We start from the raw sequence: 12604 nt of genomic DNA on the forward strand, positions 1-12604 counted from the left end.
TTTGCCACTTGGCTGTGGGAAAAGCAAATAATGACGTTTAATTGGCTTTTCTCTTCATGAACAGGTCATTTAACCGTCATCTGACCGACGAACAATCTGTTCATGCAGGTATATGGCACTGTGAAGGCAAAAAAAATATATTGAATGATATTATCAAAGCATCGGTTTTCACTCATGCGCTTCCTGTTGTAGATTTGACGCACAATCTTGCAGTTTTAGCTTGGTCTGTTTGCGTTTTTTGTATTTCATCATGACTGTATTTATGTTTCTTTCTTTCCTCAAGGTCTCCTTGATCCATTTTTAATCTATCAATAATCAACCTGAGAGAAAAAGAGATGTTAGGAGTCTGATAAGGATGGTTGTCTAATAGAAATTTCAAGAACTTGGCATTTGTCTATCCTAATCAACAATTTGAATGCTTCTCAAATGTAGCAAAGTTGTTGATGTATTTTCAAGGAACTGCACCCAAATTTTGCTTGAGTTATTTCTCAAGAAAAGCACTCGGTAAGACTTGCTTCTCGGTACTTCAGTATGAAGAGCTGCTCTATTATTAGCAGGATTACAAAAAAAAAAATACTTGAAGCTATTCAAGTCCCTCTCGGGTGGATTAAGCACTGGCTGCCATAAGAAAGATGACACTCAGTCCACAAAACACCATCTCAGGACACACAAGCAAAAGTCATCTGTGCAAGAGTTTCTCGTGAGCAGTGCAAGCGTGGCGTGTGACACAATTGTACAATTCGAGCAACAAAGAACAAAGCTAATTTTCTTTGCCTGCCTGTTGGCTTGGTTGAGTCGGTAGGTGTGAATGTGAGTGTGAAGGCTTGTCTGTCGCTCTGCGATCAGTCACCAAAGGACCTTGCAAAAGAGGGATGTTCTTCATTGTTGTTTCCTTAACCAATGCTGAGTACTTGATTAATCGTGCAGTGGTGGGAATTGTTTGGCGACACCCAGCAGAGGTGCTGTTGCTTCAGTCTTGGCTAGTTTGTTGTCTCAGGATGAAGACAGACGAATCAGTTCAGAAAGTTGACCTCCATTTACTCATACTTCCACGATGGCACGACACAATATTGGCATTGAACCAGAACAAGCTAGAGGGAGGGAAGGAAAGATGAATGGATGGACTTGTGAAGCCTATTCAGACTCTTTTGTGATTAAGGGCTCCAGCGCACCCCCGCTATTCGCAGGGAATAAAGTCTGGGCTGTCCTAAAAATAGCAAAAATCCATGCATGAGTGACGGACATTGAAATGCATTGATTGGATGTCTTTGTGGGAGGGAGGGGTGTTGTGCAAACCCCAAAAGTATTTTGCAAAAAATACTGATCTCCATTAATTGTACAATTTCTACAATAAAGGTGGTAAAATGGACGAAAAAAAAGTTTTATAAACAAAAAATGTACAGATATGCAAATATGCAAAAATATGCAAGTGTGTCTTGCATACAAATAAACATGATGCGACGTTAGTTAGCTCGTTCATTCGGTAGACGTGACGCTTCTCTGGCACTAATAAAGATTCCTTTGTGTTGCTTTAAGTGTTGTTCGCTTTGCATATCATCTTTGACCCTTTGGTGAATGTTTCATTATTGATGCGTTTAGCAGGAGGAGTGACGTCGTCAATGGACTGGAGGGAGGTCGATGGCTAGCAATTGCTATGTTTCTTTTTCCAACCGACGTCGTCCAGCAACGGGCCTGAGAAAGTTATTTTAGGCAATCGCAGAGTCTCTGTCAGCAGATTTGTTTGTCTAGCCTCGGCCATCAAAGTTAGTGGGATCGTTTGCTGCTTCAAACTGAACTTCAGCCCCAACCCAAAGAACGTCTGCCGGCTTCCTGTGCGTGACAGCTGTGCGACGGCAGGCCCACCGCTGCCTGCGTTATCGCTCCCTGTTTGAGGCTCCCTCGTGTCTCTTTACTCTCAGTCACTGACAGCTGTTTGTGTTTCTTCCTGTGGCAGAAAGGGCCCAGCGATCTGGAGCTGATGCCGGACGAATACTCAGTGATGATCGGCCCCTACCCGTGTAACATCAGCTTCCACAATGACCAACTTTTCCACTGCACCATCAGCGGCCTGCTGAGCTCCCGCGAGACCGAGATGCCCGTCACCGTAAGTGTGCGCGTCGCCGCTGCAAGCACAGCAGCCTTCACGTCATGAAATATAGCGCAAGCTGATTTAAGGAGGTCAAGAGAATCGTGCATTCAATCGAAATTCTCAGTTTGCTGCCAAACTGAAGAATACGCCTTTGCACAATGACGTCACATGGACTTTCGGGTGCCAAATGTTCATATGTTCTCATGGTAAACAAATCAACACCCGACATTACCGGTCAAAAAGTAGATTACGTGAGGTACATTTCTTCAAAGAACAAAAAACATTGGCTTTAATTTACATTTGAACAAAAACAGACGGAGGCGAAAGTCAGCCGTCATTGGCTAATAATGAATTGACTTTTCTGTTGCTCAGCACGGACGTGCTCATTAGACGCTGAGATTGAAAGTGGTCCGTCATCTACCAGCAGTTTGTCTTTGTTAGTTTAGATTATTTGAGATTTGGGATGTTTCCAATATCTGAGAAGCTGCCAACTGTCTGCTCGCAACGATCTGAAGGCATGACCTCACTTAGAGACCAAGCCGGCCAAATGCAACAAGAAGCGCAATGTGTCACCAATCACAAGAACCCACAAAGTCATTTTCCATGCTTGGCTTATGACACCTGTCTTGTATTTCCCATTTATCTCCTAAATCCTTCATCAATCTGCCATTTTTAGCCACACAATTTGTCAGTAAGACCTCATATGCTTATGCTGACATGCGCTTCGTGTTGTTCTCCGGGATATTCGTTTTGTCTGTGTCACAATTAAACAGTCTTCATCACGACGAGGCTTGAGTCCTTTACAGTTGTGATAAAAGCCGACTGTCTCGTCCCAGCTGTTTGCGTTTCTCTATTCGGCTCTATTTCTATGGGGGAAAGTATTCATCAATATTTAAACAAGAGCCAGAATGTGAGTGGTTTGCTGAAATAGCTCCGAAACATATGTCAGTCTGTCGCCAGAGTGCTGCCTGCTGCAAAAACCATTTGCCTTTTTTTTTTCTCCCTTTTTATTCTTTCTTTTTTTTTTTTCGCACAGAAATAGAAATATTTGTTTTGGGCTCCGCAACCACCACTCTGTGTCTTTCCGACATTGCCTGTGAATAAACACTTGTAATTAGCAAAGTGCGGTCTTGGGTCAAATGACGGCCATAACATGTCCAGAGTGGCTGACATTTAACACGGAGGCAATCACAGACTGTGCGTGTGTGTTCGTGTCCATTGTTTGAGCAGTGTTGAATGCGTTTTCTTGGATTTCGGCCCTGACTTTTCGAATGGTCGGCCTATTTTTGCATGCCTGCCTTTAGCTGGGCTCTGAAGCGGGGCCAAGACGCACAAGCTGACGAGGGGAAACTGTGTTTCTCGTACTCCGAGCGGAACAGGAACGCGGAACAACGACATTTTCCCCTCCATTGCACCCAGTCTGAATGATGCAAGTCGTCTACAGAAATTCACAGACCAAAGAGAAAATGGGTGCGGATAGGATATGGTGGGAGAGTGGGAGGCTTCTTTTTTTTTTTTTTAATCTCATTCAATGATTGTTGCGATTGGCTAAGAAGAGGGAAGGAAGTGGCGAGGGACAACAAACTTGCTGGCTGCTGACTGGTCACAAGGCAGAAGTGGAAGTCCTTTTTTTGTCACATCTGGGTTAGTGTGAGTCATGTGACTCAATGCAGCTGCACTTCATTTGTCCTAGATGCACCTGCGTGTGTCCTAACGACTGCATGAATCTTCACGTTGTCAGAAACATTCGTATTTCCTAAAATGTGGATTCAGCATACCTACCATACATTAAAAAAAAATCCCTGCTCTTATGAAAGCATTGCTGTTATTATGGGATTGTATAAAATCACTTGTGCGTGTTCTTCAAAACAAAACTTTTATGACAACTGCTATTTATGTTTGGTTGGGAGCAAGCACTTTTTTTGTCTTTCTTTTTACTAACACGTTTCCCCAGAGCGACAGTGGATTTAGCATACAAGTCCTTGAGAAGAGTTGATATTGTGCTGTAATCATGACAAACAACTGATGAGAAAAGAACATCTGCCCCTTAATTCAATGTGACACTTTGTCATATTGTCTGGAAAAGAAAGAAAGAAAGAAGAGATGCAGCAGCGAGAGCTACAATGAGAATTTGAAGCGAGCTGTGATCAAACTCGCCCCCTCCAAAATGTCACCTCAGTGGTTTGAATCGCATGTGTGAAACGTAAATGGAGTTGGGCGTATCGCTGAAACAGACGTGGCTTGTGCAAGGCACTTTTATGCTCCTGTGGATGTAAATCTGTTAGCTGGCCTGCAAGTCATTACGATCGTTTTTTACATTGCGCTCGCTCGCTCACTACTTTACACTTCTCATGAGCTCATGCCAAACCCGAAAAAGACTTTCTGTTAGGCTTTAAGATCACCATTTCCAAATGAAGCATTTCAACAACTTGATAAGATTCTCAAATGGTGAAAGTGAGAAAATGTCAAAGCGGGCGGGATCTTTTCTGATTTTCTCTTCTTTTTGACGAGTAACAGTTGTGCGACATAAATAAATAGATTTTTTCTTACTGCACCTGAGTTGATTTTTCAGGTAGGCTGTCTGTACTTGAGTATTGTTTTCCCAATGACTTTTTTATTTTTTGACTCCCTACACATTTGACCCACCTTTCTTATCCTGTCCTTGAAAACAATTGGCTTGCAGTCTGCGGATAACGTGAAAACTGAGAAAAGTCAAATTGGTTGAGATCTTGTTGGATCGAGGTCTTGGTTTCTTACAAGGTAGACAATACAAGGCCCGCAGCCACGCATACAAACATCAACCAGAGAGTACAGAACGATTCAGAGATGCAAGATATTCCCACACATGGCCTTATTCAAGAGAATTATTGATTGTTTGATACAAAAAAGGATTCATGGTGAATACATTTATGTTACATAGGAGTATTTTTATATTTATTAGCTATCTAACAAATTTAACAAAGCTGTAGAAAAAGTTTTTTTTTTCAGTAGTAAAAACCTTGACTCGACGCTAGCTAGCGCTTAAAGGGAGTGTGACCTTGATTTTTTATTTTTTTGCTGTTCTCAGTATGAGCACTATATAATTTGATCAGAGGTACAGTAAATGGTTATTAATGGGTGAAAATAATTTTTATTTAATGCTTTTATACATTTCAGAGTCTGTTCTTATTTACATATATATATATATATATATATATATATATATATATATATATATATATTTACCACCTCTGGCCAATAATGAGATTTGCAAGGTAAAAAGCAAAAATATGGATTCATTCCTAGATATGGGTTACTGATATCGTAATGACACAACACATTTCTCATCGGTCCAATTTTCATTTCGGTGCACTAATCTCTTCTCTTCTCTGCTTTGCTCTTCTCTTCTCTTCTCTTCGTCTTAGGTGCAAGTGGGCAACTTTCGGCACACCATCGCCAAAGTGCAGCTCGGCGGCAGCGAGCTGGCCATCGTGGTGTCCATCGTGGTGTGCTGCGTCCTGCTGCTGCTCTGCACCGTGGGTAGGTCGCCAGGCCAGGAGATGGAGAATCCAGATGTGACTCAGGCAAACAACTGCAATACGAAGCACAAAGGCTTCGTTGTTGCCCCACGCTGATAGTTTTAGCAGACAGTCTGATTACCACACTAATTGAGAAGCATGTCACTCATTTGGTAGATAAGTCTCATGAGTAGTATGTAGTATAAAAGTGTATAATTAAATTTATGAACATAAAAGATCAGAATTAGAGCAATCCAGTACTGACAGAATAGCAGTAACAGCTGCCAACAAGAGGGGAAAAAACACCCAACACAAATACGTTTCACAATCTCCGGAGTAACATTCCTACTGTATATTATTACTTGTCATTTTTTTTACAGCTGTCAGTCTGGGGTTTGAAACATAACCACACTAAGACAACTACATCTACATGTGTTTTCTTCTTCTCGTGTGTGCGTGTGTTTGTGCGTGTGTGTCTAGCCCTTGTTGTGTACTGCACAAAGAGTCGAAGGGCAGAACGCTACTGGCAGAAAACCTTACTCCAAATGGAAGAGATGGAGTCCCAGATCAGAGAAGAGATCCGCAAAGGTGTGTTTTCAACAACACACACACGGACACACACGCTACTATTTTATCCGTCCGCGTACCGACGTCAAATGATGTTCCGTGTCACTTTACAAGAAAAAAGACCCCGAAGTGAGACGGAAATATCGACCCGACCAGCTTAGTTTGTGTTGTTTTGTGCACTTTTCCGCTTGTTGATGTTTGTTGGAGGCTTTGTACTCTTTCAACTGCGACGACGTGATATATTTGTTGACAGATTTGTGCCTAGTAAGCGTGACTCATAAAGGAAGGCCGGCTCCTGACAAGCGATCAGTCACTTGCAGTCGCAGTGATTTGGCCACGTCGCCTCCGTGCAGGGCAAGGCTACGGCGTGCACGCGTGTGTTTCTAGGGCATGCGAATGAAGCTTCGCCAAGGCCGCTCCACATCTACGAGCAGCCAGATTGATGGCTTTGAGATAAGGACACAGAAAGAGGAAGAGGAATGGAGGGAGGAAGCCATAGGTGTCGGGGTCAAGGCGGCGAGTCAGAGGAAAAGCAGAAGTGAACTGGACACGAGGGCGGAGGAGGGGAAGACAGGTTTCTTAGGATAGATTTGCGACCTAGTTGAGTGTGCACAGAGGGAGAACTGAGACAAAAGCCGAGCTCAACTCAGAAGACTGGGGAGGAAAGGAAGATGGCAAATAGACACGATCCAGCTGACAGGGAGGGAGGTTTGCTGTTTGGGCCTTCTGGGGCTAATCACAAGTTGTGGGTGTGAACTGACTAGCGCTTTACAACACACAATTGAGTTACAAGACTCAGGAGGAAGCTTCTCCTCAATCCGCTATCTTTTGTATGTTTTCTGTCTTTCCAGTCAAACACGATCTGAAGCCCAAATGTGTCTGATGTGGTGCGGCAGAAAGTCCTCATCCGTGGCTCTGACTAGATATTCTGATATATAAAATTGGCATGCTGCACTCTTAATTGCGCAACTTGCCAACAGCCTTGTCAAATGGAACCATTTTGATAGGATTTAGCTGCTCTGCTTCATATTTGCCCACATTCCATGCTGGACCAGGTGGGCAAAGCCAGAGAACGGATCCATCCATTTTGCATTCATCCTGCGTCACCCTCTTTTTGCCTCAAACTGCAAGCTTGGCCCCTTGGCCCAAAATCAACTACTTTCCTAGTTAAACAGATCATTCGATTCTACCCCTAAGATTGATTTATTAATACGAGCAGTTTTTGGTCCAGTTTTTTCGTGTTTTCTGACGAAACGGCGACTTGTGCCATTATTTTGGGAAGGTGACAATATGACCGCAAATCCAGGAAATGAACTGATGCAATCGTGTGTTAAAATATCTTAATAATTGAAATCATGTCCGTTTGGACGGATATCACAACGCCTAGGAGGATTTGAAGGCACACATTTTTGTTGGCAGAAAATATAATGCTGGTAAACAAAAGGAAACAAGAGCACTCAGCAGAGCGCTGACCCCCGCTAGGCTGAACAAAAGTGCCAGGTTGTGCTCGAGCGAGCGAGCGAGCCCTCCCTCCTGGCTTTAGGCCGAATCACCATCCAATTTCCGTCATTCATTTTCTTTAGCACTTGTCCTGTTCCAGGTCTTTGAGTGAGCTGGACTCAATCCCTAATCCAAGTCAGGCGAGTGCATCACTCCGCCATCAACGACGAGAGCAGTGTACATTTGCAATCAATGAGGTTGGGCTCCTGTCCTGTAGGTGGCGATGATGTGCATTGCAAAAAGGTTGCCAAACAATTGGAAAGAATACAAGTCAGGCCCGCCAACATCCACAAATTGGAAGCCCGGACACTTTGGCATAATTTATCTGCTGCTGGAAGTAACAACAGCATCCAGCGTCTTACTTGTATTTTTGTCCTTTCAGGCTTTGCAGAACTGCAGACCGACATGACAGACCTGACCAAAGAGCTCAACCGCAGCCAGGGCATCCCCTTCCTGGAGTACAAACAATTTGTCACGCGCACCTTCTTTCCAAAGGTGACCAATTCAGTTCATCTTCCTTATCTGATTTCAGCAGACACTCACATTTTTCTCACAGCCGCTGAGTTAATCCGCTCTCCTCCCGTGCCCCGTATTATATTTGCCGCCTTTCGGAATAAGCGTCACAATTCAGTGGCTTGAGGCTTTAAATGCACAGTAGGTGTTGCAAAATGTCGCCTAAATTGGCACCCTGGCGGACTGCTAATGTATTCTCTATAGGTAAGCAATTTTCTGACGCGTGAGTCACCCTGAAGGGGTCCGTTGCTGCGTGGGTATTTTTCCACAAATACACACGTGCACACACACAACTCAGCATGCTTTATCTTGCAAGCACAGGCGTGGACTTTCAAGGAGACAGAACAATGGCGGGCACAGAGACAAGGGAACTTTTCACTCTGATTTCTCAAATCGCACTCAGCTAACACGCCCACGCCGGCCGCTCTCCCGGTTGGCGGACTCCCTGGCGGTGGCAGCCATGTTGGACGTTGCCATCAGGTCAGAGTGGAAACATGAATTCAACTGTTCCCCGATGAGATTTTCATCTTCTGCTCGGACAGCAAATGCTGCCTCTTGACCCTCGTTTCAGCATTCCTTTGCATCCTCTCTCACGGAATGATTTACTAAAATCCCCCAAATGTTGTGTTCATGCTAACCTGTTGTACATGCTGCTCCTGTGCATGATCTACCAATTGCAATATTTTTCTAAAATCCCAAATGCGTTCATTCTCTCTAAAGATAAAGATAAAGATGTCCTTTATTAGTCCCACAATGGGGAAATTTGAGGTGTTACAGCAGCAAAGATATAGAGGCCTTTATTGAGCGACAGCACATCCAGTATGCAATCACTAAACATCAGCATAAAAAATGTACCGCTGTTTGGACAATACAACAACATACAACTCGAATGAGAACAGTATTTGGGGCATTCTCTTATTGTATGAGGGATTATATTCCAAATAATACAGCCCCAGCCGAAGTGGACTGACTGTGCGAAAGTGTCAGAGTCCATTTAAGCGTCCCCTTTGGTTCCGGTCTCAATTCAGCAAAAATGTTCAAGGCAGCCTCTTATCTTCTCTGAATCACGTGACGATGACTGCTGCTGGCTTTGTTGTGACGTGCAAACGTGTGCCTTTCAGATGTGCTCGGATTACGAGCGACGTCTGGTTCAGCCCGCCTACGAGTACGATTCTTTGGGCCCTCGAGCGCTGCCGGAGACGCACCCACTGCTGCAGGACTGGCAGGTGAGGGGTTAAGCCATTAGGAAGTTTGCTGGCACGCTCTTCTGCCAGAGTGCCTTGATTTGGGTCCTTACTATTCCGCGCTTTTCCAACTGGGTCACACAGAAGCATATTAGGGCTCCACTGTGGGCTTGTTGACGGGAAGTCAAAAAAGGCGTATCGTGCATTTTGTCGTTACGCGCCTGTGTGTGTAGTTAATGCTTAATGCGGCTCGGTAAGAACTCCCTCTTAGCACACTTTGGACAGCTGAACATTGGGATTCTCATGGAAATGCGTCTTGTTTAGTAATGGAGGGCCAGAAAAAAAGCGGGAGAGCATGCGCTTTCACACCTGTCTGCCCGCGGAAAGCTAGTGCACATTACGAGACAAAGTAACAATCCTGAGCTAGTTTTAGAGCAGGCGGCCGGAGGGAGAGCCTGTCTAACTGTGATGAAGTGCCCTCCGTCCACATCGTCTTCCCAGAAAGTGTTTCCAGGTCGCGGAAAATAAATCTCACAGGCAAGCATTTATCTTAATGGGCACCTCTGTTCTCCTTCTGTCAGGCTACAAACTGCACCATATGGTTGCTGCTCAGTCGCACCCGTAGCCATTAAGTGGACTCTGCATATTTAGGATGCGTGGGTGCGAGAGCTGGGTGGGGATGAGGGAGAAGAGCTGATGAATTGGCGCAATGGATGAGCAGAAGATGTGCCAAAGGTCACGTGGCAAACTAATGGTTTGCGCCCCTCTGCCCTCAGGCCGGCAGCCCGACCAGACCCAACGTAGAGGAAGGCATAACGCTCTTTGCCACCCTTCTCAATAACAAGCACTTCCTCGTCACCTTCGTCCACGCCTTGGAGCAGCAGAAGGACTTTGCTGTACGAGACAGGTAAGCATCTCTGATCTTTTCCTTGCAATGAAAAGGCGCTCTTTTCGTACTCTATTTGAAGTAGGTGTATATGATCGTATTTTCATTTAAGTAAGTTAACAAATCCTCATTTACTATTTGCACACCATCGACAGCAATTGCCATCAATGAGAATAATTACAAGGGGGGTCGTCCATGTTAATTGTCATGCACTATGTTTTTCTTTTTTTTTTCTTTTTTTTTTATGCGATTGGGCAGAGAAGAGTCTTTAAGATGGGAAAGTAAAAAACACATTAACTATGGCTGGCAAATGGCAGCATTGTGCCTTTTCGCCTAAGATGACTTTGTATTAAAACAATGTCGTCACTTGTGAGCTCTGAAAATTCAAACATTCTAACCTGTTTTTGTCACGTTAAATCTACGACAGTGTCACAAAACAGAGAAAAGATGATAGAGATTATTTTAATTTAGAAGTAGACGCAATGACAATAATTGACATGCAGTACACACTACAGGCTGAAGAAGATGCATACCAACTAATTTTATGAGAGAAGATACAATCTCTTATTTGGTAGTTTCTGTCTTTGCAAAGACATAAAATACAGTATTCTTGAGTCTTGAAAAATCTGTCAGAATGCTCTAAATTGGCTGGCACTCTGTTTCTATTATTTTTTTTTTAATGGCCGGCTTTGCCAGAGTTAAGACATAAGAGAGAATAAAGACTGAACCTGAAGTAAAATTATGAATGATTGCTTAGGGTTAGGTGGGAACTGCTTGTTCTGCCATTACAAAGATGTTTTTTTTTTTTTTTGCACTCTCAGGAAGGTATTCGGTTAACAATATGTTTATTATTGTGGTTGTAGTTTGTAGTTGGTACTTGTTTCACATCTTGCTATTTGACAGCACGGAGCTGAACAGCAAAATTCACTGAATGTGTTTAATCTATGAATAGACCAATTAATTTTCAAAAACATCAAGGTATTTTAAGGAATCCTGTTCCGTCTCAAAAATAGGAAGAGATTCCTACATCGTCATGAGTTCGCCTCTGTCTGCTGGATGGAATGATTTTTGTGAGGGGAAATCCCTTTTGCACTTGTGGAGTGAGTTATGCAGACGGTCTGCGGGTCCTCCTCAGTCACAGCTGCAATGAGGATGAACAGCAGCCTTGTTGTTGTGACAAAGTTGCATTAACCTCACACTGACGCCCCATTTGGCACCTTTTTACTCATCTGTTTCCTGTCCTCGTCTGTCTGCTTGCTATTCAGATGCAGTCTGGCATCCCTGCTCACTATCGCCCTCCATGGCAAGCTGGAGTACTACACCAGCATTATGAAAGACCTGCTGGTGGACCTCATTGATGCTTCAGCCTCCAAGAACCCCAAGCTGATGTTGCGCCGCACCGAGTCCGTGGTGGAGAAAATGCTCACCAACTGGATGTCCATCTGCATGTACAGCTACCTCAAAGTGAGGATAAGCACTTTTAAGGGAGCTCTGCCAACTTTGCGTCTGACTTGATTGTCAATCAGGGTAATCCGTACAAAGGTTGATTTGAGGCAACTGGACGTTGAAGACATTACACCTCTCAGGTGTCTTCAGTCCTACATTTTCTGAGGCAAAATGGCTCATTAGCAGCAACGGGATAATCTTTGGGGGAGAGATGTCAGCACCGTCCTCACCTATTGTCAGACATGATTTCCACAAATCTCATAAAAGGTCTCCTATTATCACATCGCTAACGCTTGACTCATCTGTGCTCGGTCACTGTTCAGGAAACGGTGGGCGAGCCTTTTTTCCTCCTGCTGTGTGCAATCAAGCAGCAGATCAACAAGGGCTCCATAGACGCCATCACGGGCAAAGCGCGCTACACCCTCAACGAGGAGTGGTTGCTCCGTGAGAATATCGAAGCCAAGCCGCAGGTGGGATCCTCTCGTCCGCGCTCTCAACTTGACTGACGGCAGGCTTATGAAAAGAAAACATGCTGAAATTTGAACTGCGTACGTTTCATAACATGGCGCTGGCTGTTTGTTTTTGCAGAACATCAACGTGTCCTTTCAGGGTTGCGGCATGGACTCGCTATCTGTCAAGGTTATGAATACTGACACCATCTGCCAGGTGAAGGAGAAAATCATCGAAGCCTTTTATAAAAACTTGCCGTTCTCCCAGTGGCCCCGAGCAGAAGATGTAGACTTGGGTAAGAGCACCGTTCTCTTTGATTATTTTCATTCTCTCCCATCCTCGGAGATTTGACAGTCCTCTTTGCAAAAGGTCAATTCCTCTCATGAAGCCCTGTTAACCCGCGGCTGCAATAAAATAAATGACAGGATGCATCGAGGAGATTCTACAGTAATAATCACGAGAATTATTGCTT

At 44.1% G+C, this 12604-nt stretch overlaps 1 protein-coding gene across 1 annotated transcript in view; it reads left to right on the forward strand.

The window, feature by feature from the left end:
• Positions 1-12604, forward strand: part of plxnd1 (plexin D1) — a 75202-nt gene that overhangs the window by 50187 nt on the left and 12411 nt on the right. Inside the window, exons 19-27 of the mRNA XM_088291125.1 lie at positions 1955-2104; positions 5494-5608; positions 6067-6174; positions 8036-8148; positions 9288-9392; positions 10127-10257; positions 11502-11700; positions 12006-12152; positions 12271-12427. Of these exons, the coding sequence (XP_088147251.1) occupies positions 1955-2104; positions 5494-5608; positions 6067-6174; positions 8036-8148; positions 9288-9392; positions 10127-10257; positions 11502-11700; positions 12006-12152; positions 12271-12427 (1225 nt within the window). The remainder of the gene's footprint in view (positions 1-1954; positions 2105-5493; positions 5609-6066; positions 6175-8035; positions 8149-9287; positions 9393-10126; positions 10258-11501; positions 11701-12005; positions 12153-12270; positions 12428-12604) is intronic.

This window comes from Idiotropiscis lumnitzeri, chromosome 3, assembly GCF_059441095.1.
Source record: "Idiotropiscis lumnitzeri isolate Australia: NSW breed Sydney's pygmy pipehorse chromosome 3, RoL_Ilum_1.0, whole genome shotgun sequence".
Classification (NCBI taxonomy): Eukaryota; Metazoa; Chordata; class Actinopteri; order Syngnathiformes; family Syngnathidae; genus Idiotropiscis; species Idiotropiscis lumnitzeri.